The 27,150-nt window shown below is 39.8% G+C and overlaps 2 protein-coding genes across 5 annotated transcripts in view; one reads left to right on the plus strand and one right to left on the minus strand.

Annotated features, from left to right (window-relative positions):
* Positions 1-21,224, minus strand: part of nup37 (nucleoporin 37) — a 30,066-nt gene extending 8,842 nt beyond the window's left edge. Inside the window, exons 1-5 of one of the 4 annotated variants that reach the window (XM_042511794.2) lie at positions 21,066-21,224; positions 5,650-5,847; positions 5,320-5,441; positions 1,320-1,392; positions 1,017-1,111 (exon numbers count right to left, since the gene is read on the minus strand). In XM_042511794.2, the coding sequence (XP_042367728.2) occupies positions 1,017-1,111; positions 1,320-1,392; positions 5,320-5,441; positions 5,650-5,805 (446 nt within the window). In that variant the 5' untranslated portion in view covers positions 5,806-5,847; positions 21,066-21,224. The other 3 variants (XM_042511792.2, XM_042511793.2, XM_042511791.2) reach the window with 3 other exon arrangements.
* Positions 7,635-27,127, plus strand: parpbp (PARP1 binding protein). The gene is made up of 11 exons (XM_042511790.2): positions 7,635-7,723; positions 8,121-8,276; positions 9,969-10,205; positions 10,319-10,423; positions 12,722-12,892; positions 13,040-13,194; positions 16,861-17,044; positions 17,189-17,370; positions 19,472-19,553; positions 25,266-25,452; positions 25,998-27,127. The coding sequence occupies exons 1-11, from the start codon at positions 7,697-7,699 to the stop codon at positions 26,315-26,317; spliced, it is 1,806 nt and encodes a 601-aa protein (XP_042367724.2). The 5' UTR covers positions 7,635-7,696; the 3' UTR covers positions 26,318-27,127.
* Positions 27,128-27,150: the final 23 nt, after the last annotated feature.

Raw genomic sequence — 27,150 nt, forward strand, 5'->3', positions numbered from 1 at the left:
GATCAGTTTTCTTGTGCTGCCTTCAGATGACTTGTACAAGCTATACAACCCTTTGAAAAGTGAGCAAGTTGGTTTTAAACCATAGGGAAGAAAAGAAATGACCGACTTGGCAAGAACTGTCCCACAAATTACAGCAAATTTTACCTTAAGATTTCTTTCAAAAAAGGGGAAAGGATTATTATTAAATAGTGCACAAATAGAAAACTATATATTTATAATAATTTATATTTTAAATATGTAACAGAAAAACATATTATAAAAAGTACAAAATAAAAACACTTTTTTATTTTCAGCACTTTTTCTAGGATCATTTTCTTGTTTTTTTCCTCTTTTTGTGCTTATTTTTAGGAAATCTTTTTGTAACTTTTCAACTATTTTAGCCTTTTTTTCTTGCTAAGTAGCTTGTCACCTCTCCCAATGTTTTTGAAAGAAATCAGAACAATTTTCTCAGGTTCCAAAGGGTTACGAACAAAATGGAAATCTGATTTTACTTTTTTACAATATGGGACCTTAAACAGAGTTTATCCACTTACTGTACTTAAAAAATAAGAGCAGGGCCCAAAGCTGCAACACAGCTGCAGCAGAACCAGCCTGCTGATGTAGAGAGGGGGGTGTCCCTGACATGACCCTGGCTACTGACACACTTTTTCCCTCCTCTAGCGTTAATTGAAAAGGAAAATTTGGGGACCTTGTTATAGGTCCCCCTTAGAGAGGAAAATCTTTCTGCAGCTAATTGGATTTCCATATTTAACCAATTAGCTAGAAAAGCTACAAAGCAGCTCTGTGCTTACGCACAGCCACACCGGCGCATGTTGTGCTTAGCATCATGTTTCACTGTGGAAACACAGTCAGGACTTTCTGCACCATTAACAGAGAACAGAACTGAAAATCAGAAGCTGGGAACACACACACACACACACACACACACACACACACACACACACACACACACACACACACACACACACACACACACACACACACACACACACAAATGGAAATAAAACGGTTTGGACCTGCAAGTGTGGTCATCACTGACGGAAGCAATTTGTTTCCCCTCTGTGGGCTCGAACACCAAATGGTTAATGTAGCTGGTGTGGCCCTCCATCACCTAGGCAACAGTACAGAAAAACAATACGTAAACAAAAACAGCTGATCAATAAACTAAAAACATTTTTAGCAAACTTGGGCTCACTGCACTGGCCCTGCGTTCTACATTTCCTGTATCACTAAGTACCAAATGTCAGTGCTAAGTAGAGAAAGTTTGATGCCAACTGACAAGCGCAGTTCTGGCCAATGCGCTCCAGATGTTGCACTACCTTGACTTCATGCCTATCCTGAAGATCAGAAGTCAGCAGGCGTAGCTTTCTGTCAGCTGCAGCGGTGCAAAATCTGCAGAGGGAGAAGAGAGGAAGAGGAAAAGAAAGAGAGGATGTGAAAACAAACAAAGAGAGAACATCAAAACAGAATCAGACTGCGTCGACCCAATGACAGACGACATCTCTTCCTACATGCATGCCTGCAAACCGCCCAGACTGACACCTCTGGATGAGAGTGTCAGTGTGTGTGGTAGAAACTTGGACGGTGATCAGTAGAAACGCTGCCAGGGAGATTCTAATTGCAAGCTAAGATAAACACGGAGAAAAACAAGATTCCTCACGCCATTTACGCATGTCTCTGTTCAAAAACCTGCGCGGAGCCAGGCAGAGGACTTTCCCTCTAATCAGCCCTGGTATACACCAGCGCCTGCAATTATTCACACAATTACACTAACTCACTTATGACAAGAAAAACACACACATATCACCAGAATAAACAGACAGCGGTTCACACATTTTCAGTCGCAGGCACAGATGGATTTGGCATGATGTCACTACAAACACCCTTAACGTGCTTCGGGGTATTACTGCTACAGTAGATTAGATTATATTAGGATAGGCCTTCTAACCCTACAAATTAGTTTGGAGGAAAGCATGGAACACTTTCTGGCTCTTTTTGCTTTTTTTAAATTTTTAATGTCAAAGCCATTTTCTTTATTGATCTCCAACAATCTTGGGTAATACAATACAAGTCACTATTACAAGGGAAACACCGGTGAGTTTGACATTTGTTGCTGTGGAGCACTGTGATTATTGTTTTAGCACAAGAGAGAGACAAGAGTTCATGCTTTCCTATGTGATATCATCAAAAAACTAAACCTCAACACAGACCTGAAAGCACAAAGTAACCAAAAAAAACAGAAAACCACTATTTTCAGTGAAAAGCAATACATATGGTGTAAGCATTGATTCAGGGTCAACTCTTGACATCTGAGTGCAAAGAATTAAAATTCTGCATATTGTGCCATAAATATGCTGCTCTTCTCTAACTGGTCTAGCCACAGGGGAATAGTTCAAGGTCCACTGATTCGATAAATTACCTAATTTCAAATTTATTTAATAAAATGTAACCAACATGGGAGCTTCGAACAGATAGAAATCAAACATATTGCAAGAGTAAATAGAAATTGCACTTCAAAATAAAAGCTCTGTTCCTGTACTTCAAAATAGAGTTATTGTTCGATTGTTTTATTTTATTTTACGAAGTCACTTGGGGTCCATTACGCAACCCGCTCTTGGACTGCGAACTACCAGTTGGCACCCCCTGCTCCAAAGGTTGCAGCTCATACTCAGAAGCTGCAATTTCTTTGGTCCCCTAATGTAACAACTTAAATTTAAAGTTTGTGGGTGGTTTGAAGAGGATAAAGAGAGGTGTTGTGATGGTTTGCTGGTATATCGAGTACCGATGTACATTGGCCCTTCTTAAATGAATAAATTACAAATCATAAATGGGTGGGAAGCCAGTGAGGGTACTTAACAATTCTCTAGAAACCCCTACCGGTTGGTCACAATCATGCAAAGCCGAGGGGGAACAATGGAAGGTAGCCTGAACCTCTGTGTATTGGCAAAAACAAAAAAACCCCCATAATTTCAGAAAATGTTGTTTATGCAGCTTTTTTTCTTGACCTGAATCTGGACAGAGAGAAAAAAGTCCCTGCTGTTGTTCCACATCATCTTTTTTTTTTAAAACCAAAATACTTCCAAATAGCAGATGTAACATTTTCTTTCCACAACAGCTCTTCTTCACTCCTTGTAGGCTTGATTTTTCCGTTGTATGCTGAACAAATCTGCTCTGAGGAGGACTGTGATTGGTCGGTTGCCGTGCAGCCACAACATGTGTGCAATAGCACTGACCAAAAAAGTAATTAAATGAGGCTGTTAGTTGTCTTTGCGACCAGCCATGCCACGGCACATTTTTTAGTCTCCACCAAGCAGTAAATTGGTTTATTTAGTGCACAATCGTGGGCTTCATTCTACTTATTAGATTAGTAAATTGCAAATTAAATGCTGAAATGACTTTTTTTTCCCATATGTGCTTCTTTGTGATTATAAAAAGTGAAAAATCTGTGCATTTGGTGGAAGTCAGTCGTTACGTGTGGAGTGTCTGGTCTTTGTAGGATTCAGTAATCTTCAATTACAAGCTGCTGTGGTGGTTGGTGGCAGCGCTGCAGCCCGAGCCCCCTCTCCTCCCCTCATCGCTCTCACTCTCTGGGGCCCCTGCTTGAGGCAAGCCCGTGAGAACGCTGTACTTTTCCTGGAAGGCACGGCTACGTGCAGATCGAAGGGAGGGATGGAACCTGAGTGGGCAGTCATCAGCGCAATAACATGTGCGCACGTCACAGCGCTGGCTCGAGGGCCCTGTGGAGTAAACCACAGAAGGCCAGGAATTATCGCTGCCTTTCCTTTTCAATTACAGAAAGGCTAAACACCTCCGGGGGGATCGTGGAACCTTCCCATCCACCGCTCCAATTAGGAGGAAACTCTTGCTTTCTAACAATCTACAGTTAGGCTACTTCCCTCCTGTCCAAGGCCACCTGAAATAACTTGGCTCACATCCTGGCAGCTGCGGCGTGACAGTGAGAGCGCTGATGACTACTTTCACACAGCGTGGCTTTCTCCACAACTGCCTCTTGTTCTGCTCGCAAGAAGAGTGCTTGTGCATAATTATAGTTGTTTTTAAAGACAGAGATGTCACGTTGCTGAAATATGACACCTCCTAATCCTATTACAATGCTCTGATGACCTCTTACATAACGAGAGCTGCAGATGTCGCACCATCTTTTATTAAAAATAGCCAGTTGTGCTAATAAGGTAAGCACTTAATCTGATTAATGACTCAGCAAATATGTCAGCACCACTTCAAATTATACATGGATGGTTAAGTTGGTAAAGGGGAATGCCCACTGGTGGTTTTTATCCCCAGCTCCTCCTGTCCACATGTCAAAGTGTTCTTAACCCTTTGAAACCACAGCAAAGTGGCTTAATTTCTTTGAAAAACACAAGAAGACGGCAATGAGTACAAAAAATACCTAAAACTTAGCCAAAAAAATAAACTAACATTGGATAAAACCATCTGCCAAATTAAATAAAGGTTATGTAACAGGTGATCAACCAGAAATTCTGTCCCCTCTTTTCTTGTTAAGGTTCAACAAGTACTGAGTCATAATGCAACAATAAGATTGAAAAGTTGTTGTGTTCACTGTTGGTAGGAACAAGTTTTTAGCTAAAAAGCACGATATTCAGGGACTATTTTTTTAACCAATATGAAAATCAGGAAGGCGGACAAAAAATCTACATTAATGTTATGAAACAGATAGTGTTCATTTTAGCCCATATCATTAACCAGGTTCCTTTTCAGAAACCAAATCTAGTGTACCTTTTTATTCAAACCCTTTTACACGTCCAAGCAGTAGTTTGGCACTATTGGCACAACAGAGCAGCTCCTGAGCCAACTAGAGGGGCCCTCTGACTGCTGAAGAGGGACTTTGGGCAAAAATGATGGTGGGTATGTCATTGTATATTGTGAGTGCGTATGTGATTTGTAGCAGTCCTGTTTTGGCTTTACCTTCTCTAAATTAAAACATAAAAAAAAATTGAAAAAAAACCCAACTTTTTACTAGTTTGTTTTGGCGTTTTTACTCATTTAAAATTTTGATATAAAAATGAACACAGTATACTTACTTTTCTCTCAATACGCTAAATTAAGCTGTTCACTGAGTATGGCTGTAGCAGGTGGTCGTTCACCTTGGACTACACTGCGTTTAAGATTAGTCATGATTGGTAGTATTTATTTTCTATCAAGCAGTGATGTAATTTGTACAGTGTTATATATATATTTTTTTATTTTGATACCCTAACAACTTATACAGAAAGACAGAGACAGACATTACCACCATACTGTCCTGCAGACCACAAGTTGCTGGAAACAAAGTAGACGTACCTGATAGTTGGTATCCTGTCCAGCCGGGACTCAGGGCTCCAGGCGAGAGCATCAACACGCAATTCATGATGGAAAGCTCGGAGGACGTTGAATTCAACTCCCTCAATCTCCATATCCTCCTCCTGTGGAAACATGTATTTATTAATGTTATTAAGTATTTTATTGACTTTGAGGTTGAATTTGAGTCAATTTAATGCAAATAAAGGACATAATTTAGATTATTGAACTGAATGCCTTTTAAGGCTTTTTAAGGGGCTGGGGGAACCCTGTAATACGTAACATGTACAGAGTTAATACACGAGACAGGTTGTGTTAAGTTTCATTTCTCACCTGGAACATGCAGGTGCCCACGACCACATACTGGTTTCCACCATAGGCCAGGAGAGAGACAGGGGTACCTGATGTGAAAGGACTGAATTCAACCACATGAACATAGTCCTCACATGTCACAGTGTAAGTGGGACTGCGGCTTGAGTCCTCCTGCATGCTGGGTGTCCCGGTAACGCTGGCTGCAGATCAGAACTAGAACTGTAATAAATCAAAAGAAAAAACAACACTAAACCATTAATCTATTGATCAGCAAAAATGACATTAATCACTGTCAAAAGAACAATGCCTGCTGAATAAACCACCTTAGTTGAATATTTATATATATATATATATATATATATATATATATATATATATATATATATATATATATATAGTGAGATGTTTTTCACTATATTGCAATAAATCAGTCTCACAATATAGAACTGCATGTCAGTGATAAAGGATTGTATATGTTGCCATGTATATATTTCTATATTATCTGGATTCTCTTAGTCAATATTCATCTATCCATCTCTTTGGAACAATCTATTTCCATTACGAAAATCATTATAGATCATTATTAAAAAAAACATCTGAAAAGGACTCTAATTTGCAAAAACTTCAGTGTTTCATTTGTAATGCATTTCACTTTGTAAATACCAACTTTTTGTCATTTGTACATTTTTATCAACTTCGTATTACTGCTTAGTCTTACTATTTATTTTATTAATGATGTAATCTTTGTTTTTTTATCTTTTTCTTGAATGATTATAGTTATTTAATAGGGGAGGTATCTCAATGGGCCCCTTTTGGCTTCTAACTTCTCCTGCACAGTGTTTAAACTTTTATTGCTCTTTAGCCTTTTTTATACATGTGTACTTACAAATACAACTAAACTAAACTAAACTCTCACCCCGAGTTTGAGTAGGACCTCAAGTATGGCTTTTTGTGAGGACATAATTTATAGTGGAACAAAAATGTGGGAATTATGCTGACAGCCCATATTTCGATTTATGCTCTAGACTATAAAATAATGGATCTATAACTTTAGCTGTCATAGATCAAATAGGTCCTAGACCTCTGAGGCGCACGGTTAAAACAGTTAAATCAGGCACACTCAAAAGGTATGCATTAGGGGACGTCAGACCAATCCTCACTCAAATATCTGCGTATTTTATATATTCTTATTGGCATGAATAGCTAGTAGAACATGTAGGTATTTTTACAAAACTATATTGGTCATCCTTCAATTCGGCAAACATTAAACACACAAAGCAGTTTGTTTTCTAAAGATACACTTAATTCAAATTTGGATATTACCCTAATTTAGCTGGAGTCAAGTCAGATTTTAGGCCAATATTCTCATGAAAAACAAGGCAGGTTTTGAACAGCTAGTGGATTATTCTGGCACAAGACAAGGTAGCGATATTGTGTACGTTACCTTATATGAGCTAACGTTAAATTAACAGCTCCCGTGTTCAAGTGATTAACGTTTTAATAACGGTAAAGTGTCACCGGGCTAAGAGCTAAAACGTGACTGCTATCTGTACGTGCACAGCTAGCTAGCGATTAGCCAAACAAAGGTTTAAACTGCTCGTTTTTACAATTTAACGCTTCGACTGACAACTTAACGATTACCTTTTGGTTATGAGACACTATTCCGATTCAGAATTCAGTACAGACTGGTTAACTTTACCTGTTTATTTTCAATTATTTCTTTAAATCAAACAGTGCGCGCGTTTGGGATGTTTTCAAGCTGTTTCCGGATACGTCACGGAACGTACCATTGAGCTCACATATCGAAGGGGGACCTCGCTCAACGTAACTGAAAATATTAAAACTACATTTTGATGTTTTGGCATTTTATTGACTTGTATCGTTTAATTCGTGCTAATTAATATTTTCTGGTCTTCTGTCATGAATTATGGAAAAAATAATGCAGTAGAGAAATACTTTTTTTGTTAGCTCGCCCGTTGTTGTATACTGAAAGCTGATTGGTTAAGAGGCATAACGTCATTGGGAGTTTAAAAATTCAAACAACTGCTTCTTTCTGTGGACGTGTGTGATGTCGGAGACTTCTACAATAATAGAGGTTTGCACTATTAAACTAATATTGTTTTTGATTAGTTGTATCCATAATCATACAATACGCTTAATTAGATATGTGCATCGTCTCCTATTTGACAAAAAGACATATTATGAGGCATTTTTTGTAATTAATAGTCAGTTAAGAGTGAGTACCATTGTGCCACTGAGGCCAAAGACTCTGAAGACTTTATTTTTAATGAAAAAATAAATTAATCATTTACAACCTGTTCAGATATCACTTTAGTGTTTACTTGGAAGGCTACTGGCTTTGATATGCTCTTTAAAAGTTACATTTTCATGGTTATGATCAACTTTCTGTGATGTTACAATAGTCTGTCTTTGTTGTAAGTGATGTTTTTACAGGTGTTGAGGGAGTTTTTTTGTCTATACTGCTGTTTCAGGGGAAAATGGAGACTTTAGGAGACCGTCTGAAAGTGATGGTTAAAGTCTTCAGGAGAGAGTGCCACAGAGTTTTACAGTCTGAGAGGACCACCATTCATGGAGCTGATGGCATGCTGATGTTGCTGCAGCTCGCCATGGCTGATGTGAATAAGCAGGTAACAGATCATTGCTTTTCTTAAAACAACAGCTCTTCGATTGGATTCGGTATGAACTAATTTGTAGCCTTTTGTGGCATAAATACAAACATAAAAAAAAAGTCTAAAATACAAATACACCTATGATAATGCAAGGATGGAGTTGAAATGCATGTGTATTTATCAATATATATACTGAATCTGACCAATATTCAAATACGCTTGAAATGCACCCCCAAAATACAGGGTTTCAATGGTCATGGAAAATGTGGGAGAAGTCATGGAGTTTCACAATCACATTTTCCAGGCCAGGAAAGGTCACTGAACAAGTAAAGTTACGGTGAAGTCATTTTTTTCATGCATGTTATTAAGTTGTTATAGTAATTTTATCAATGGATAACCTTCCACATAATGTGACATAATTGCAAATTTAGCTGATGACATAATGTTTTGTTTAATATCAAATAGGTTTCTTCATTTTCTCTCCGCTTTTTGTCTTTCTCTTATCCCTTTATGTGCGCAAACCACCTGAAAGTATATTGAAATAGAGATTGAATCTGATATGTTCGAAAAACGGCAGGCAAGGGGGACAAGAAAAATAAAAATTATTATGGATTCCTGGCAAGTAATGGGAAAGTTTGGAAATATTGTCCATGAAAATGTGAGGGACCCTTGAATGTTTTTATAAAAATCTATTTATAATTTTCTATGCTATAATACCTAAAACCTAATCAAATGTAAACATAACCCTAAGTAAACCTAACAAATTGCTCTTATAAGTACTACCACTTCTAGTATAACAGTGTAATAATATATTATGCAATACAATACAATACAATGTTATATAGTATAATGTCAAATTAGTTTTCAAACTTTAAATTATTTTCTATAGGGTTGTGGACTCCCACCCAGTTTTGACTCCATGGCTACGGTTGCAACGATATGAGATTTTAACAGAAAAATAACTGTCTCAGAAAATATCAAGGTTGCACAATATCGCAGTATTCATCATTACACAACTATTATTAGTAGTAGTTACAATGACTGTTAAAGGAACGAAAAAGAGGAGTTTAGAGAGGCTGTCAAAGAGGAATAGAAAGGTTCTCTTTTGTTTTGTTTTGTTTTGATATCACAGATTGGCAAATGCACATAATGTAATAACTGTCAGTGTTTTATTCCATGGTATACGGTTTCATGTTATACCTCTGCAGCCATAAACAAAATAAATATGCCCCGTCTTGTACTGCGGTTACTGAATCTCTGTTCCTTTTGGTGGCTTATTTGGTATTAAACTGTGTGAAGGGTCTCTGTGCTCTGCTGCTTATTTTGAGGCTGACAACACCTTGCGATCGGTTCTTGTTCTTGGCCCAAAGGGATGCAAACCAACAAACAAAATAAAAAGTTCAACATATTTCCAGAGAACAGGAATAGAGCAGTCAGTATTTTCTTGTGTTCTTGTTGTAAATTATGCTGCGGCCCAAAAGCGAAGCCCAGTTCACATCATCATCATCATCATGGCATAATTCAATTGAACCATCAGGCCGACTGTCATCACGTCTATAACTGATGACATTCCCACAGATTTCCGGCTGAGACCGCTCCTGACCCATTTTTGGACGGCGGGAGAAGGTCTCTCTGCGTTTGAACTGATTGGTTCCAGGCCGTCGGTAATTACGGCTGCTGCTTTCACTGTTTTCTCTCTTCCTGTGACAGCACGGCGGAGAGTTCAAAGTGGCTCTGAGTGATGTCCTGATGGCCTGGAAACACTTACTGTTAGACAAACTTCACCTGCCACCCCCCGACTTTGCACGCTTGGAGAACTATGATCTCATCCTGGAGGCATACGAATCCTTCCTGAAGCGCTCCAACACGCTGGACCTGGTTGATATCCTCTGCATGTACAAACAGCTGAGAGTGGTGGACTCGGACCCTGAGGAGCCCGTGAGCCCGGTGAGCTGGGTGAAATCACACTGATGATTGTGGACGATCAGATTGGCTCCTGAGCTAAAAAAAGTCCAATCAATGTATCTCTCTAACTGCTTTCTTTTTTGTTTTTTGCAAAGATGGAGCTGTTTGAGTTCTTATCAGGGAACACGGAGGTCTCAGAGTTACCAGACTCCTCCGTCCCGTCAACGCCGTCCAGTACAATCAGGCCCTGCAGCTCACAGGTAAACCCAGTCCTGCTGTCACACACCACTGCTGCAGTCTAACTAACTACAGTGACTCAAGTACTGTACTTAAGTGCAAATTTGAGGCATTTGTACTTTACTTGAGTATTTTCTCTTCATGCCACTTTATACTTTTACCCCACTACACTTCAGAGGGATATATTGTACTTTTTATTCCACAACATTTATCTGACACCTTTAGTTACTTAACAAATTGAGATTTTTGTATAAAAACACACACTTTATAAAATATAATGTTTAATGTTTTGTTATAAAAGTACATTTGATAAATCAACCTGTTGATTCACAGGAAATGAATTGAACTATTTTATTAACATTAATTAACATTAATTTTTCAATAATGCGTTTTTTGGGGGGTGTTTTTTTTCTATTTTTTATCATTTTGAGTTTTTGGGTTGTTTTTTCTGTTTTTAATTTAGTTTTAAGTTTTTTGTGCTTTTTTATATATTTGAGTTTATAGGGTGTTTCTGCATTGTGTACTTTTCCTTTTTTTACTTTACATTTTTCCTGATTTTACTTACTTACTTTTTCTAAAGTAGCATTTTCAACACAGGACTTTTACTTGTAACAGAGTGTTTTCACAGGGTGGTATTAGTACTTTTATTTAAGTAAAGGATCTGCATACTTCTTCCATCACTGTCACGCACTAATAAAATGTGCAACTTATTTCATAAGAAACCTCTCTTTCCACTTTGCCCTCTACCCTCCATATAAAGATTTTTTTTTGCAGGAGAGTGAAATGCTTTTTCTCCTGCTGGCAAAAATCCATGCATTCACTTTCCCAGTCTTCAGCGTACTTAATTTCTGTCTGGAATCCATCCTGCTCTTATTGACAGGAACTCTATATCATATCACTCAGATTTAAGAGCGCAATGTGAATTCAATTACCAGGCAGATGTTTAAAACAACACAACGTGGGGCTGGACAAGAGCTTCTGTAACACAGTCTCTTTCCTCCACTTCTTCTCTGTCACTTGTGAATTTATGAGTTTTTAGTGGAGGCTCACTTGCTGCCGCACCAACAGCTAGAGCAGAGTGATGTCATTTTTTGGAGTTTAACGCGGGCTGTCAGCTGCTGTTTTCAGTGGTTTTACTCATGCAGTAAAGCTACTGTCTGTTTTTGGTCGTTTTATAAACACAACACGGACTGGACCCGAGCCAAAAGTTTTACTAAAGGAATAGTTTGACATTTTGAGAAATACGCTGATTCTATAGAAACTCTGAAAAATGTACGTATCCACCATGACAACACTCACTGATTTGTGGAGTCCTGTTTTGAACAGGAACAGCACCGCTTTGGCTTTGAAGCCAAATTTAAATAATAGCCAGAGGTGAAATTATACCGTCACGTGATGCCATGGGGCCCAAAAAAAAATTTTCTCATTGACTTGTATGACAAAAGAGACATCTGTAAATCTGTGGATACATGCATACAAATTTTGAGAGCATAAAATCCCCCAGGACTCTCTATCGATCCCCTTACTATCGGCTCCAAAGTTTAAAAAAGCAGCATGATTAAATCATTTTATCTCAATTTAAGTTAGCACTAAACAGGAAGCTAGCAGCCAGCCGAAGTTAGCAGTTTTGTGCCTTTTTTTTTCGTCATTTTGTGTCGCTTTTTTTTTTTTTTTGTCATTTTTTGGGTCTCTGAAGTTTTATGTCTTTTTTGGTAATTGTATGCAGGTTTGGAGTCTTTTTAAGTCTCGCTCTGATTGTTTTAGGTCTTTTTGTAGTTGTTTAGGTCTCTTTAGAGGTAATTTTTTTCTCTTTGATATCACTTTGTCTTTTTTTTTGGTCATTTTGTGATGCTTTGTAGCCATTTTTTGTCTCTTTGTGGATGTTTTGTCTCTGTTTTTTGTGTCTATGTTTGTTTTTCCCCTTTTTGTAATTATTTTGTGTATCTATGGAGTTCCTCTGCATCTCTGAGTCTTTTTGTGACTCTGAGGTAATTTTTCAATTTTTGATCATTTTGTGTTTCCTTGTGGTTGTTTTGTGTCTCTTTATCATTGTTTTGCCCCTTTTTGTAATTATTTAGTGTCTCTTTGCAGTTTTTTGGGACCTCTATGGTGTTGTTATGTCTCTTTGTGGTCATTTTGAGTTCCCAAATTTCTCCCAACATTATACCCTGCCTGCCTATCTTGTTTTACTTGGAAATCTGTCACGATGCTAAAGCTATGAACTCTCAAAATATTGTTTCATCTGGACTAACCGATTTTCAATTTGTTTTCGAACCAAAAATGATAATGGTGCACTTATTCATTTTGTTTATTTTCAACAGGTGAAAACATCACTGAGACGGGTTTTCTGCTCCTATCTAAATTTGCTTGTGAACGCCCAGAACGACTTGGCCTTGGCGCTAACCCTCGATGTCCCGAGTCGCACTCTTGGACGTCAGGCATTTACCGACATTAAGCACGCTGCGCAGAAAAACAACACTTCCCTCTTCTTGGTGAGAAAGCCCGCACTCTCAGCACGTGCTCAGGCTTCAGCGATTATGTATTCACACTTTACATTACTAGAAATCCAAAACAATTACTTTAAAAGACGGGGTAATCCTCTCTGGCGCAACATTTGGGTCTCCTTTATGCTTTTGCAGGCTGTGACATCTTTTGTGAGGGCCATCCAGCTCGGAGGGAAGGGCTACGCTCCAGCTGAGTCTGACCCACTGAGGAAACATGTCAAAGGCCTGTCGGACTTTGTCCAGTTTCTAGACAACCTGGAAGAAATACTCGGGGAGATTCTGGACCCAAGGTACACAATGCAGCTTAATCCAGGCTTCCACTTGCTCCCTGTCTTACTGTTGCCTCTGAGGTAATGCTTCCCTTCGTGTGACACAATCGGCTGTAAATGTTCGGAGTTTGGCATGTGCTCCATTCAAGGACTGAACTTTAAATTCATGTTCTATTCTTAAACTATTTGTTTGTGGCCCTGATCCTACAAAACACTGCAGGACTTTGTTGTAATTGCGTCTGAAATCCTGATAAGATCAGACAGAAAAATTACGATCGCCACAGGGCATGGCGATTTCTAGGAACTAATCAGACTGTTTCGTTCTGGTCAACCGACCCTCGTGCTGAGACAATCAAGCCACTAAGAGTCATCGCAATCTTCCTGTCTGTGGTCCAGTCAGAGACACTAAGAATTCACAAAGGCATCCACAAGAAACCAAACAAATTGCAGTCTTATTTTCTAATTACATGAAATATTTTAACCCTTTGAAACCTGGATCGATGTTTTTTTAACCTTTGAGCCTAGTTGAGCATATTGTTTTTTTGAGGAGGGGGGTTCTGGTAAAAGTGTGGGGGAGGGGGCAACAAGCAGTTAGAAACTTAGATATTTTTTTTTTTTAACTTTAATTAATTTTTTCCTTTTTTGTACTAACTTTGTGCTTTTGTACTGCCTTCTTCACATCTTCTCAAGCCAATATGCTCCGGTAACAAAAGGTTAAAAAGAAAAAGGAATTTCAATTCCAAAACTTGACAAACAACACTAACAGTAACCCCAGCCCGTTGTTATTACAAACTCATTTTGTCAGTGGTTTTGGTGCAAAATGAGATGCCAAAAGGCACCTTTTGCATGTGTATGGAATGACAGTGGACGGCGTCAGTTTAGAGCGCGGACAGTCAGAACTGGGCACGCTGATATTATACACTGGAAAACTACCTAAAACTCAGCTTGCATGTGGCCAAGAGGCAAAATTTGGAGGAAAACTTTAGTTTTCATTGACATCAGTATACCAGTTAACAGCAATGACTATTCCCTCTCTGAATTGTGATATTCTGAGTAAAATAAAGTCATCCTAACTGTTACTGCAGTTTCTTTCCCTTAGTTGCCATGTTTTAAATCAATGATTTGTGGTAGTTAAACATTCTAGTATGAGTAACACTTCATTTCAAATACTGCATCATTAAAAAGAGCTGTATTTACCCAACTGTAGTCTAATACTCATAAACACATATTCAATTTCCAGTCAAATCATCTGAGCTGATTAGGAGGATAACAGATTCAAAGAAAAGTTGGGCATTCTTCTGTATTTGGCAGCAAATTACATCAAATACGCTGAAATTCGTGATTTATGAGTGAGTGGGATATTCTTTGAAATTCTTCACTTCTTCCAGCAGATCAGATTAATTCAGTTTCCTATCTGGTGTGGCTGAAATAATTCTTGTGAATTTATTAAAATATCAGCTCTGTGTGAGGGGGCTGCTGGTAGGAATACTCACAGCCTGGCAGACACCTGTGTACCGAAATCACACCTGTGATCATAAAATGCACCTGTCCCACCGCAGCTCGTTATTATTTCCCTCAATCCCCGTAATGGCTCCCATCTAAGCTCCTCATGATAACATTTGGATTGCTAAAGCATGTTCATCTTTGCAACATCAAAGCCTGTCTTTGTTAAATAACTTGTTCCCTGTTTGGAGCTCCTTCTTTGATGAATTATCATCAAACCTCGAGTCCCGCAGATCATTCTCCATACCATTACAGATTATTTTGGATGTCAAAGCGTCTGGCAGCACAACAGAAGCGGTTATCAGAAATGATTTAGCCGTTCAATCATGTGAGGGCTGAGCTTTTTGAGGTGAAGCTGTTGAAGGCACCCTTTGTAGCAGTCCCAGTAGCGACGTTAGCTCCACTCGGCCGAGCCATAACAACACATTGTGATGTTTGTGTAGTAGTGGATTCGACTCCCGCTGCTCTTCTGAGGGTTTTCGGTTCATGCAGGCTGATGAGAGCGCTGCACGTCTGATGAGACACTGATGAACTCAGCCAACATGTGTCTTTCAACAGGCAGTGCCGTTACGCTCTCAGCGGAGTACTGTATTTCCTCATACAAACACCTTCTATGGAGAGTTCAGGGCCCCGTGTTCACTGAACATCTGTTTTCCCAAATGATTCTGTTACTGAGCCGCGCTCGCTCACATCAGAGCTGGGTCAGGGCTGAATCACCGCCTCTCCACCTCACTGCAATCTGTCTGAGCGTGCTTTAAAGGGCCCATATTGTGAAAAGTCAGATTCCCATGTCTTTTTTTTTTTTGCAGCACTGGCATGGTTCTGTATAAATACTAAAAAAGTATCAAAATGCACAATTCATTAAAAAATGCACACAGTCCATATTCAGAAACTGTGACTTTAAAGGAGCCATCAGGACTAATGTGAGATGTGATGTCACAAATACAGACTGAATTAGGGATGTCCCGATCGGAAGGATCAGTATCGAGCCCGGTCGATGCATTTTTTAATTGATTAGTATTGGTTATTTTGAGCATGCTCCCTGCCTAAATCTTTGTTTCTATCCACAGTCACACAGGTGTCGTACACAGAAAGCATAATTTGCAACAGATATTCAGGTTTTATAGTAATCCTGATACTCATATAAGTAGAAACAGCTATTTTGCATGTTCAGAATCCATCACTACTCCACTTAAGTGGAAATGAAATTTTTGTTCATTTTTAGAGAAGTAGCTGTACTATATTGGAATTATAAGCTAAATTTCAGCAGATTTTGACTGAGAATGTTAGGTTCAGCTACAACACTACTTTGAGGTGTAATTTTTATTATATTATTCATTTACAGTATTCTGTACTTTTATATGGACGACTCCGAAACACTGACCAATCAGAGCAGACTGGGCTTTTTTCAGGAAGAGGGCTTAAAGAGACAGGCGCTTAAACGGTGTATTTCAGACAGAGAGTGAATACAGGTGTATTCAGGCAGACCGCATGAGACAAATAATGTGTTTTTTCAATATTACACCATGTAAACATATTCTGGTAGAAACCCAGAGTATCCAAAAAACAGAAGTATGACCCCAAAAATGCACATAGTATGGGACCTTTATTGCACGTGACTGGTAGAAACCTACAGAAGTGATATGTTGCTATGATTTTTGGACATGCAGCGCAACCAAGCACGGGCAAAAATCCCCCAGAACTATAAAGAGGAAAATCCTGGAGTTTGTCTGCTGACAGTCCATGGGTGAGCGCAGTGACCGTGCCCAGGGTGACTTTAACAGGGATTTGGAGCACATTTTCTGCTTCATAACTGTTAACATTGGCAAAGCAGCACTACAGTGAAATAAAGCTCAACTGGATGTTAACACCGAAACAATTACTCTGAGCCCTTAAAGTCAGTGTCCAATTAATTGAAAGTGAAGCTGCAGTATATCTTTTGAAGACATTCAGACTAAGGCCTGGCTTTTCTGGGTTTTCAGTTTTAGGAGAGAGTTATTCATGTTGGCAAATATTGGCTGAACTCTTGAACACTATTAATTCCATCCAGATGAAAACCTGTATGTGCGCTCTGCAGAAGAAAGACTCCATTGCTTTCCAAAATAAACAGTTTTTTTCTACCTATGGCACAATAACACTCTCCCAGAAGATGTCATTGTGACTGTCACTGTGTTTACGTCTCAGTGTATCTGGAGCCAGACTGGTGACCGCTATCAGGGCAGCGCTGGTGAAGGGACGCAGCAGCGGAGATGCAGTGCACGTTGCAGCCGAGGAGACGACGATGGAGCTGAGGGAGAAGATCTGCCAGCTACATCAGATCCAGAAACAGATTGCTAATGGAAGTGGGACAGGGATAAGCCCTGCCAGGGTAATGTATAACCTCTGCTCTCCAGCCAGGCAGCTGCAATTCTGGCTTTTGTGTCTTTCCATACATTCATACAAAAACCCACTTCATCTCCTCCAACAATGAGCTATGTGAGCTGATTGAAGCTGTGCTGCTCTTCCCCTCCAGCCAAAGGCTTTTGCAGTCAATCACTGCACCGCGTACGGAGGTCGGGACACTGTGAAGGTGCTGATGGCTCTGCTGGATGAGGAGGCGCTGAGTCCTCCATGTCAGAACAAGGCAGACCTGCTGTCTGAGGACCAGCCCGTCCTCAGTGGAGCAGAGGCGACTTGCATCCTCAACTTGTTCAGGTTGGTACAAACACTCACACTACACAAAGTGGGATTAAGTTTGGTATTTCAGGGCTATAGATTTATTTTTAATCATAGATTGTAACTGTCGATTCAGATGGGTCTTAAAGGGATACTTCAGACCTTTTAAAATAGAGCAATATAAGTTACTTATCCACAGTCAGTGTTTTATTTAATATGGTGGCGTGGCTGTCAGCGCGCCCCCAGTTTGAAGATGCAGGCAAGAGTACTGCCACAAAGTTAAGTCAAGCATACGCAAAAACAGACCTGATTTTCGAGCCGTGCAACTGCGGGCGTTGAACAGTCAGATGAATTTCTGACATTTTGGTCAGCTGACGCAGGCTCTCACACAACTGAAGCTTCAGTTTCCCAGAAATCGCTGTCTGATGGCAAGGTGAAGGCCGATTTCTAGCTTTTGTGTCGACAAAGGTCCAAATGACGTAAATGTCATCATCCACACGTGACCATGCCGACTGTACGCGTGGCAAACATGCAAACTGTGCAGGGTACAATATCTTGTTCCAAACTTAAGTCCAGTTCACAGCACTGCAGCTGCTTCTCCGAAGTGAAATTACTTTTGAGTTGAATATTCAACAGACATTCACTCCGGACCCAGCAGCATCTTCTCAGTTTCACCCGACTCCGAACTCGTAAAATTGCCAGTGCTTTCGACGTAAGAGCGCAACCCCAAAAGACACCATTCACATGCACATGAAACACTGCTGGATGGCGTCAGCTAAGAATACGGCCGCACAGAACCGGTCGCAGTGTTATTATACGCTGCCAGACCATGAAACGTGGCAGGACGGCATCACGTTAAAATGCTGCCAGTAAATGCCACTGCAAAGCAGCAATTTGTGACAAGTGAGGATGAGAACATGTTGAATGTTGGCAGCATGACGACAATATGCTCACCTCCCAGCCCTCCAGTTTAATACCTGGTGTCGAGGGACGTGGACCCTTAATTGTATTATGAATGGAACCATGTGCATGTGACTGCAGCTGTCCATCGACGCTCAATGCAAAAAGTGTCAAGGAGCCTTAAAGCGGTGACAATATTCTAAATATTGCACACACTGAAGCTGATATTAATCTTTTTAATTCATGTCAATTCAATTTTATTTACAAAGCCCGTTATCACATAACACAGTTTGCCTCAGAGGGCTTTACAGCATATGACATCCCTCTGTCCTTAGACCCTCACATCGTCTCAGGAAAAACTCCCCAAAAAAACCCTGTAACAGGGGGGAAAAAACTGAAGCAACCTCAGGAAGAGCAGCTGAGGAGGGATCCCTCTTCCAGGACAGATGTGCAATAGATGTGGTAAATAACAAATAAATTACAATAATGAAAATAAAGAAGGTGGCAAAAATACGTTTTGTTGCTGACCCCGTCCACAGTAGCTCTTTGGTGAGTATCGGTACTCCAGCCTGTTTCTCCAAAGTGGTGGCATGCCGACTGACATCGACAGTATGTAACACACTGATTGTGAATAAGTACCAGATACAACCCCACTTAAAAAGACCTGCCCTGTCCCTTTAAATTCAGCTAAATGCTTTGTTACATCCTTCAGGGGTCGAGTACAACTCTGTGAAATTAAAAGTTATTTTACTATGGAAAAATCACAGAGCTTTGAATTAGATTAGACTATTTTCACTACCGCGGGATTCAGCCAGAGTGGGAAAACCCCTGAAACGGCAATTAAAACAACATGAGACTGTACATGAAACTCTCCACTGAAACCATATGGAGGAAAATCCTCCCACACCACACTGGAACAATTTCTCTGGTCAAACATCTGAAATAAAAATAATAATATAAAAAAAGAAATAGCCACTGGCTGCGGTCGGGGGGGAACCTACATTATGTCGGCGGTGCATGACATTGAATGGCTGATATCCAAGATGTTGCAAAAGCCCAACGTCAGCTCGGTCTGACGTGAATGAAAACATCTTTTTACATGTTGAAAATATTATGCAAAGCTGCAACAGAAAGAGAGCAGCAGCGGGGAGATTTCTTGGTTAGTGTGACCATGTAACCTTCTTGCTTTTCTAATTTATAAACCTCTTGTCTTTGCTTCTCATTGTGGCTCGCCCCTCAGATCCCCTGAAGTGTCTACTGGATGTTCTCCAGAACCTCTAAAGAACCGAGTCCAGAGCCGGCTAGACCTGCTCAAACCCAAGGTAACGTGGGCCCCTTTGTCCAAGAGCCCCAAATCCAAACCATCAGTTACTTCAAATTGAATCAGATGTACAAACATTGAAAATAATGTCTTTACATCCTGTAATTTCTCCCTGGTATTATATTATTTATTTGCTTAGCTGAAGCTCACATCTTAACTGACTTCCACCGTTCCCGTTTGCACAGCTGTGTTTTAGCTCTTAGTGTTGGTTTGAGGGTGCTGTTTAAATCCGTGGCATAAAGAGACTTATTCGTGGGGGATTCAAACCATTAACCAATCCTGATGATAAGTTATCCTATTGTCAGGGCCCCGGTCCATTTGCCTACAGTGCACAATATAACACACTGTATATCTGATATCAATATCTTCCTTCCTTGCTGGGCGCTCAGCTGTTCTGGGATCAGTGTGAGAGAATCTGTCTCATTGTGATTATACGGCCTCTGCTGCCAAAAAGGTTTGAGTGCACCGACTGCACTGTGTGCTTTAATTTAATCTAGCAAAGAGTATTATTTCATCTGACTCTTGATTTAGCACAGTTATCATAACATATGTTCAGAGATGGAAAATAACTTAGTACATTTGCTTAGGTACTAGAGTTTTTCCACTTTGTGCAGTTTTACACGTACGCCATACAGCTCGACTGATACTGGATTTTTTTAGGCTGATTCATATATACAGGGTTCCCACGATCATGGAAAACCTGGAAAAGTCACAGAATTTCACAGTCACATTTTCCAGGCCTGGAAAAGTCATAGAATTAGTAAAAAAAGAAAGTTTTCAGAAAAAAGTTGGAAAATTTATTTATTTCCTGTAGCTGATGATGTTATGTAGCTCTAATATGTGTCGACGTGTAACAGCGTTTTGGTTATGTTTTTGTTTATTTGTTGTTTGTCAATTATTTTTTGAAGCACTTCTTGCTTTAGTGGAGAGCCATACATTTTTAAATTTTGTATTTATTTGACTGCCAAATGCCTTGAAACATGGCATGTTTTTTTTCTTTTTGGGGCGGGGCAATTTTTACAGAAACCTATAAAAATTGAGATTTGTTTTTTGTGGCTATTTTTATAGAAAAATTTTAAACAAAATTCTCTTGTGATTTTTTTTATTTTTTATTTATTTAGGCATTAGCATTTTTAAAAGGAATATTTACCTTATAAAATGCCAAAATAACAATTTAGCACAGCCAGAAACTGTAAAAACTAAAATAATTGCTGATTTTTTTACATTTCCAACAGCCCTTGGACACATCATGTGGGATGCTCAAATTGTGCCCGGATAGAAATTAACTTTTATGTTTGAAAAACACTGGGCATGTGGGGCAAGAAAAAAAATGTTATGGGTCCTTGAAAAGTCATGGAAACGTTTTGAAATTTTATCTATGAAAATGTGTGGAAACCCTATATTACTTTCTACAAACACTCATCTAGGGCTCCCAGGGCTTTGCTGCCTGTATATACATTATCAAAGAGCGCGCGTTCAGCTGCCGGGCTGAAGGTGAGAGATGTGGACCTACCTGTTGCCTCGCTGTCCCAGCCCGGGGCCGCAGGCCGTCACTTGGTCAGCTCGCTCTCCATTGACAGCTCATTGTAGACATTAAACACGCGGACAATTACGGAAAACAAAACCTCACGGGGAAAAGAGGAAACTCCACCGCCCATCTTCCTCTTGCCACTCAGAAAACATGTTTTCCCGCTGAGGCTGCGCACCTGGTCTAATTACTTCCGCCCGCCACCTGTCAGACTCACAGGTCCCAGGTAAGCCCAACCCACCAAACCCGACGGTGGGATAACGCAGCTCAGGGCTGGGTGTCGTTTACAAAGCTATAATACCGGGACGCCTGGCGGCTCAGTGGTTATAGCGGGCGGCTCAGTGGTTATAGCGGGCGCCGCATGCGCAGAGGCTGCATCCTCGCTGAAGCGGCCGCGGGTTCGATTCCAGCCTCGACCATGTCAACACCTCTGTCTTCCCCCTTCACACTTACATTAATACATTAAAAAACCTAAAAAATAATCTTAAAAACAAAACAAAACAAACAGTAACCTAGTAGTAAATAGATCAATCTAGTAAATAGTTACTTCATTTGATTCTCCAAAATTTGAATGTAGTGGCTTGAAGTAGCCACTTTCCAGCATTTTGGTGGCATCTCAGCACACTGAACTGCCAACTGTCAACAAAAAAACCCACACTGTAAGCACAGCTGTTTTCAACTTCTGCACTGCTGCATTGATTTAAAAAAAAATTCTAAAAACTGTTCATTGAAGTGCAATACGAGATTAAAAAAAAAACATTATATGTTTATGTAAAAAAGAAAAATTGCAGTTGACTATTATTATTATTATTATTAATAATAATAATCCTTTTTTTTTTTTGAAGTACAAAATAGCAACATCATTATCAAAACTTCGTTGCTGGTCGGGTTATTCCAGCCACAACATACAGCTGCTTACATGCAAATGCATATGTCAGTGATTCCCAACTGGTGGGTTGCGGGCTAAAAGTGTGTCGCAGGTTGATTCTGAATGGACCATGAGTAACTTGAGAATGTGAAAAATAATAATAATAATAAATTTGGTAATACAGTGAATTTTTGGCACAGAGCTTTTACTCTGAAGTGGGTTTTTTTGTTTATTCTTTAAATGTTTTATTTCTTCATGTTCTAAGCCAATGTTTTATTTACATTTTGTAAAATAAAATTGAAAGGTGTTAGTTCATCTAATAGGTGGACCTTAAAATAGTGGTTAAGGAGAAATCTGGACCTTGCGGCTGGAACCACTGATTATCATAATATTTATAGTATAACATAACTCTAAAGGCAGGTTTTCTGCACCCTAATAAGTAATTTTACTCTTTTACACACTTTTACACACTACTTTTAAGAGTACTTCTCCCTCTACTGCATGCACTCCAAAACTGCTGAGTCACCCAAACAACACTGACAACACCAGCTTTAGATGTGAAGGCAGGGCTGCTCTTTTAGCACGAAGCAGCTCCACTGTGTGAACTCCTTTTTAAACATGTATGCTAAACACATTTTGTGAAATGGCTCCTTTATTTGATTGCGCTAGCAGATGTCATTTTAGCTCCCCACAATCTGGCTGCCTTCCTGTTTGAGTGCGCTGTAATGGTCCCTGGGCAGCTCACCGCTTCCTGAACTCGGTGAGCGGAAGCTTTCTGCATCAATTTCACTTTGAAGATGCCATATCAGTCGCGTAATTCGACTAGCAAGGGAAACTTGAAAGGTTATTGTTTCCTGTTGTCTGCTGAATGACTTTATCCCAGACTTCTCCAGCGGTTTCATCATGCACTGACGTCAACTGGCACACACGGAGATGGACAGATTTAGTTTCTGCTATTTGGGAGGTTTCCAAATCTTTGTCTCTGTGCCACAGATGATCCAAACGCAGAGATAACTCTGAAACTATTTAGCGTTGCTCCTCTCTGACGTGATGTTTGTTAAAAAAAGATTTGATTACGTGATAGATTTTAATTCGGAGTGATTGTTTCAGCGTCTGACCGTGATAATATTAATGGTGCACCTGTTCTCACTTCTATCACCTGCGTGTCAAGGCTGCAGAAATTGCTTGCACCTGCTTTTGGAAGCGCTATCAAGAATGTGTTGGTCAGGTGTTGGCAGCGTCGGCTCAGGCGCCGTGCAGGGGTTATTTCAGGACGGCCGTCTTCACGTGAACGATGGCCGTCTGACCACGCGGTGCCACGTTGGGCTCTCACCTGTTGTAATTGGATTAGATATTATCGATCAATCGCAGTTTGGCTGTTTTTTGTTTTGCATTGTTTCAGACATTTTTTATTAGCATGCAACCAGGGCAGCATGCATTTTTACATTATTGAAGTGTGCCTCGTTCTTAGGGTTACTGTTGTTTTAGGCGCTCTTTAAAGAAGTTCTTTTGAAAAGCACAAAGGCTTTGATCCCTTTGTGCTTCGCGGACCCACCCAGCTTTGCTCGCTGTATTTTTTCCCTCAGATTTCTCCTCCCTACTGTGGCCCACTGGCCTGAAGGGTGAAATCCTTGGATTGTGATAATCCCAAGCAGACGTAGATCAAACAGCGGGTTGAAAAGCTGTGGATCTGTGTGCCCCAGGGCCAGGATTGGAGCCTTCAGTATCATTCACAACTGTCCGAAAAAGGGTTTTTAATGAGGTGCTGTGCTACTGTCTCAGACATGATGAGATTGGAGAAACTGGTTTTCCTGTTTAAAGTTGTGCTCGTGTATGATTCGTCAACCGTTATTAGTGACTAATGCAATCATCAAGTGGCTTGTAATCCCCAAAAGCACTTTTTTTTAATTTTTAATTTCAAAGAAAGACATTCCTCAAATCTCGAGGAATCTTGGAAATGACCCTGTAGGCAATGATACAAATCATCAACTATGTCACAGTTGGTATTTTTAGTTTTTTTTCAGTAAACTGTCAAATACGGCTGAACGATATGAGGAAAATACGCGGTAATAGGATTGGGAATTAGCACCAGCACCAGCCAAATGTGAATTATTCAAGTAGCTGCTAGATTTATTAGATTATCTATTGAATTGGTAGATTTTGGAATCCATTGCACTCAGTGGCAAGGCAGACAAAAAAGTCAATTTCCACCCTTGTTTTATTGTTGAATATAATGGCGACTACATTACGTGCTATAAATAGACAGATATAAAATGTTCTCAGTTCCTTGCTCAGACTTGTAGACTACTTGTGCTCATGCCACATCATCTCTTCTTTATCCAAAATATTGCCAGATGCCTTACATCCTTTTTTTTCTTAAGCACAAATTCCTCTCTGGCATTCACAATTTCATCTATGCCAGGGCTGTCATGGAAAAGGAATTTCCCCTGCGGTGTTTAAGGATGGCTAAACAGCATGTTATGTGGATTTTTTTTTATTTTTTGTTGTTGTTTCTGCAAACTCCTTAATTTAACCTGATTTTCGTGCTCTAAAAATAAGCTTTTTTATTAGGTATATTGTTAGTTTTTAAAAGACAAAGATGACTGTTTTAAAAATAAAATCTATAGAAATAGAAATCCACAAAATGTTAAGAAAATTGCCTTGTTAACTCATCTTAAAACCCATTTGTTTAAATTTAACAGAAACAATTGAAAGACATTCCTTCAGGTATCCTAAATACCCTGGTATATTGTTATACAGTGATACCGCCCATGAAAATGCATGCATGCTGAATTTTGATAAAACGATTATCGTTTAATCTCAATGTCGTGCAGAGTTGTTGAGCTGAGAGCTGCATGAGGCTCGAGAGCACGTAATCTTTCTTATTTCAGTAAAGGTTTTAAATAAATTATTGTACAATATTGCAGTTTTTGTGATGTTCTTTTTGCACAACTTGATACTGCAACAATGTTTTTGAAGACATGTATGTATAGACAACCGTTGGATGGATTGCCATGAATGTAGGTACAGATATTTATGGTTCTTAGAGGATGAATCCTGGTGATTCCCTGACTTTAGTGCCACCATAAGGTTGACATAATTGATATATTCTTTCAGTGAAATATCTTGAGATTTGGCGCAGCCTGTCTTGGAATTTTTATGTGAACGAGGGGGCTTTTTTTTGTTCCAAAGACCAAAGTAAACACCATAAATTAAGCACATTTATGTCACCTGCCCTGAGGCACTGATACAGCTCATCATCTGTGTGTAATTATATCATATCAGCTGGATTTATGTCTTTTTCCTGTGTATTCCAGCCCAGAGACAGAGTTATTCGATCCCAGTTTGCTTGCACATACAAAGATGACGAACTGCCACTCAACCGTGTGCTGGAGTTCCCCAGCACCAGCCAGGTCCCAACCTGTGTGCACCCAGCACCCAAACTCCAAACCAGCCCCGCTGAGGATGAGGAGATTAGCTTCGATGTGGAAGAGACGACCAAAGGTACAAAATCAACCTTTTAAATTCATCAAATTCTACTTTTGTTGCTCCACTGCGTGCAGAGAAAATCTCCAAATGTCAACACAAGCGGTGCAGCGTTCTGTCTCTGCTGGGATAGATTTCTGTTTCCTCTGACGCCACACAGCTGGACGGAGGCCCAGGCACACCTTCTCAGCTCCAGCCTTGAACCCTTCCCAGTCCCAGCCCCAGCCCTGGGACTGGTACTTACCATCAGCCATTAAATGAACCCCTATTCTCCTATTCTATAAAACCTGCTCACACCCACATCTGTAGTAAAAACCAAAAAGCACACACACACGCTCACACAGACTTTTTGCCCATTTCCCCTTCTGTCTTTTGTTCCGTGGGAATTCAGGCTCCGCTCCATCAGGTTACATGACAAATGTTAAATTTCAGCTTCACAGAATAAACACACAGCCTGCTTCCACCAGCAGCTAACGTCAGCAATTTCGTCACAACATTTCCCCTTTTTTTTTTCCTTACCGGGTTGTCACACTTGCTTTTTTGCTTTGTTTCAATCTCTCCAGCCAAGTCGACATCTGAATGCCCGAATAAGGAGCAGAGTGGCGTACAGCGGGGGGCTGCTCTCGCGCCAAGAAGTGGAAATGCCCAAAACAGAGATGCGAGAGCGGGCAATAGGAAAAAAAGTGCTGGCACTGAGGCGCAGAAAAAGGGCAACAAGAGGAAGCAGGTGGATTCTGAACAGCATGGAGGGTCTGAGAACGAGCCGCCAGAGAAGAAGCAGGTCACTGGTGTCAAAATGCCTGGCAGGACTGCCAGCAAGGCCTCGAGTAAGAAGAAGCTGATCGCCGGACAGGGAAAGCTCACCAGCTTCTTCAGAGTCTAATGGTTGTTTGTACTGGTTTCATGATGGGAGTGTGGACTTTTTCTAAGTTCATACAAAGCAGCTGCTGTTTTTTTTTTATCACTAATAATCTTGTGTATTATGTGAGTGTCCTAATGAAGGATGCATTTAATGAAGATTTTCAGTCTCAGTTAATCTATTGACTGTTGTTTTAATGAAAACCTTTTGGGAAATATGCTAATTTCATGACTTACTGAGATTTAAATTACAGCCTGTCTCTAGCATATATTAGAGCTAAATATAGCTAATTTGGCTGTGCTAAACAAGAAATAGAGTGGTATCAATCTTCTCATTTAACTCTCAGCAAGAGAGGTGTGTATTTCCCAAAATGCCAAACCATTAATTTAATTGCTTGGACTACAAAATGTAAAATAGATAGTGGTTGAAAAGTGCAAAATCTTTAAATCTGAGAAGCAACAGCTAGCAAATTATCAAGCATTTTCTCCTTGAAAAAGCACGTAAATTATGAATCGCTAGACGAAATTATTGCAGATTAATTTTCTGTTAATAAACTATAAGCAATTTGTTGTTTCCACACTAGTTTAAGAGCCACTTTTACATATTCAGCTGTGTGGAAAATGTGTGTGGTTGCAACATGAGTAGATCAGTTTGACAGCTCATTGTTGGGAAATTTGGTCAGTACACTTTCTTTCACTGAGACCTGCTTTGCGCTTGAAATGTAGCCTGTTTAATCATTAATTGTACATTTTATTTAACTTGTAAAATCCACAAATGATCTCTGTAAATATGATGCACACTTTTCACTTTTAATAAACTTTTATTTTTGTTTTACATATTTGTGAGTGCATGTTTTC

Source organism: Plectropomus leopardus, chromosome 22, assembly GCF_026936395.1.
Source record: "Plectropomus leopardus strain MGB_pleo_1.0 chromosome 22, ASM2693639v1, whole genome shotgun sequence".
NCBI classification, from domain to species: domain Eukaryota; kingdom Metazoa; phylum Chordata; class Actinopteri; order Perciformes; family Serranidae; genus Plectropomus; species Plectropomus leopardus.

Excerpts from the sequence above, each read along its gene's own strand:
- parpbp (XM_042511790.2), top strand. The coding sequence starts at position 7,697 with ATGTCGGAGACTTCTACAATAATAGAG. Across the intron at positions 10,424-12,721 it reads TCAGGCCCTGCAGCTCACAG|GTGAAAACATCACTGAGACG; the intron begins GTAAACCCAGTC and ends TATTTTCAACAG. Across the intron at positions 12,893-13,039 it reads ACAACACTTCCCTCTTCTTG|GCTGTGACATCTTTTGTGAG; the intron begins GTGAGAAAGCCC and ends ATGCTTTTGCAG.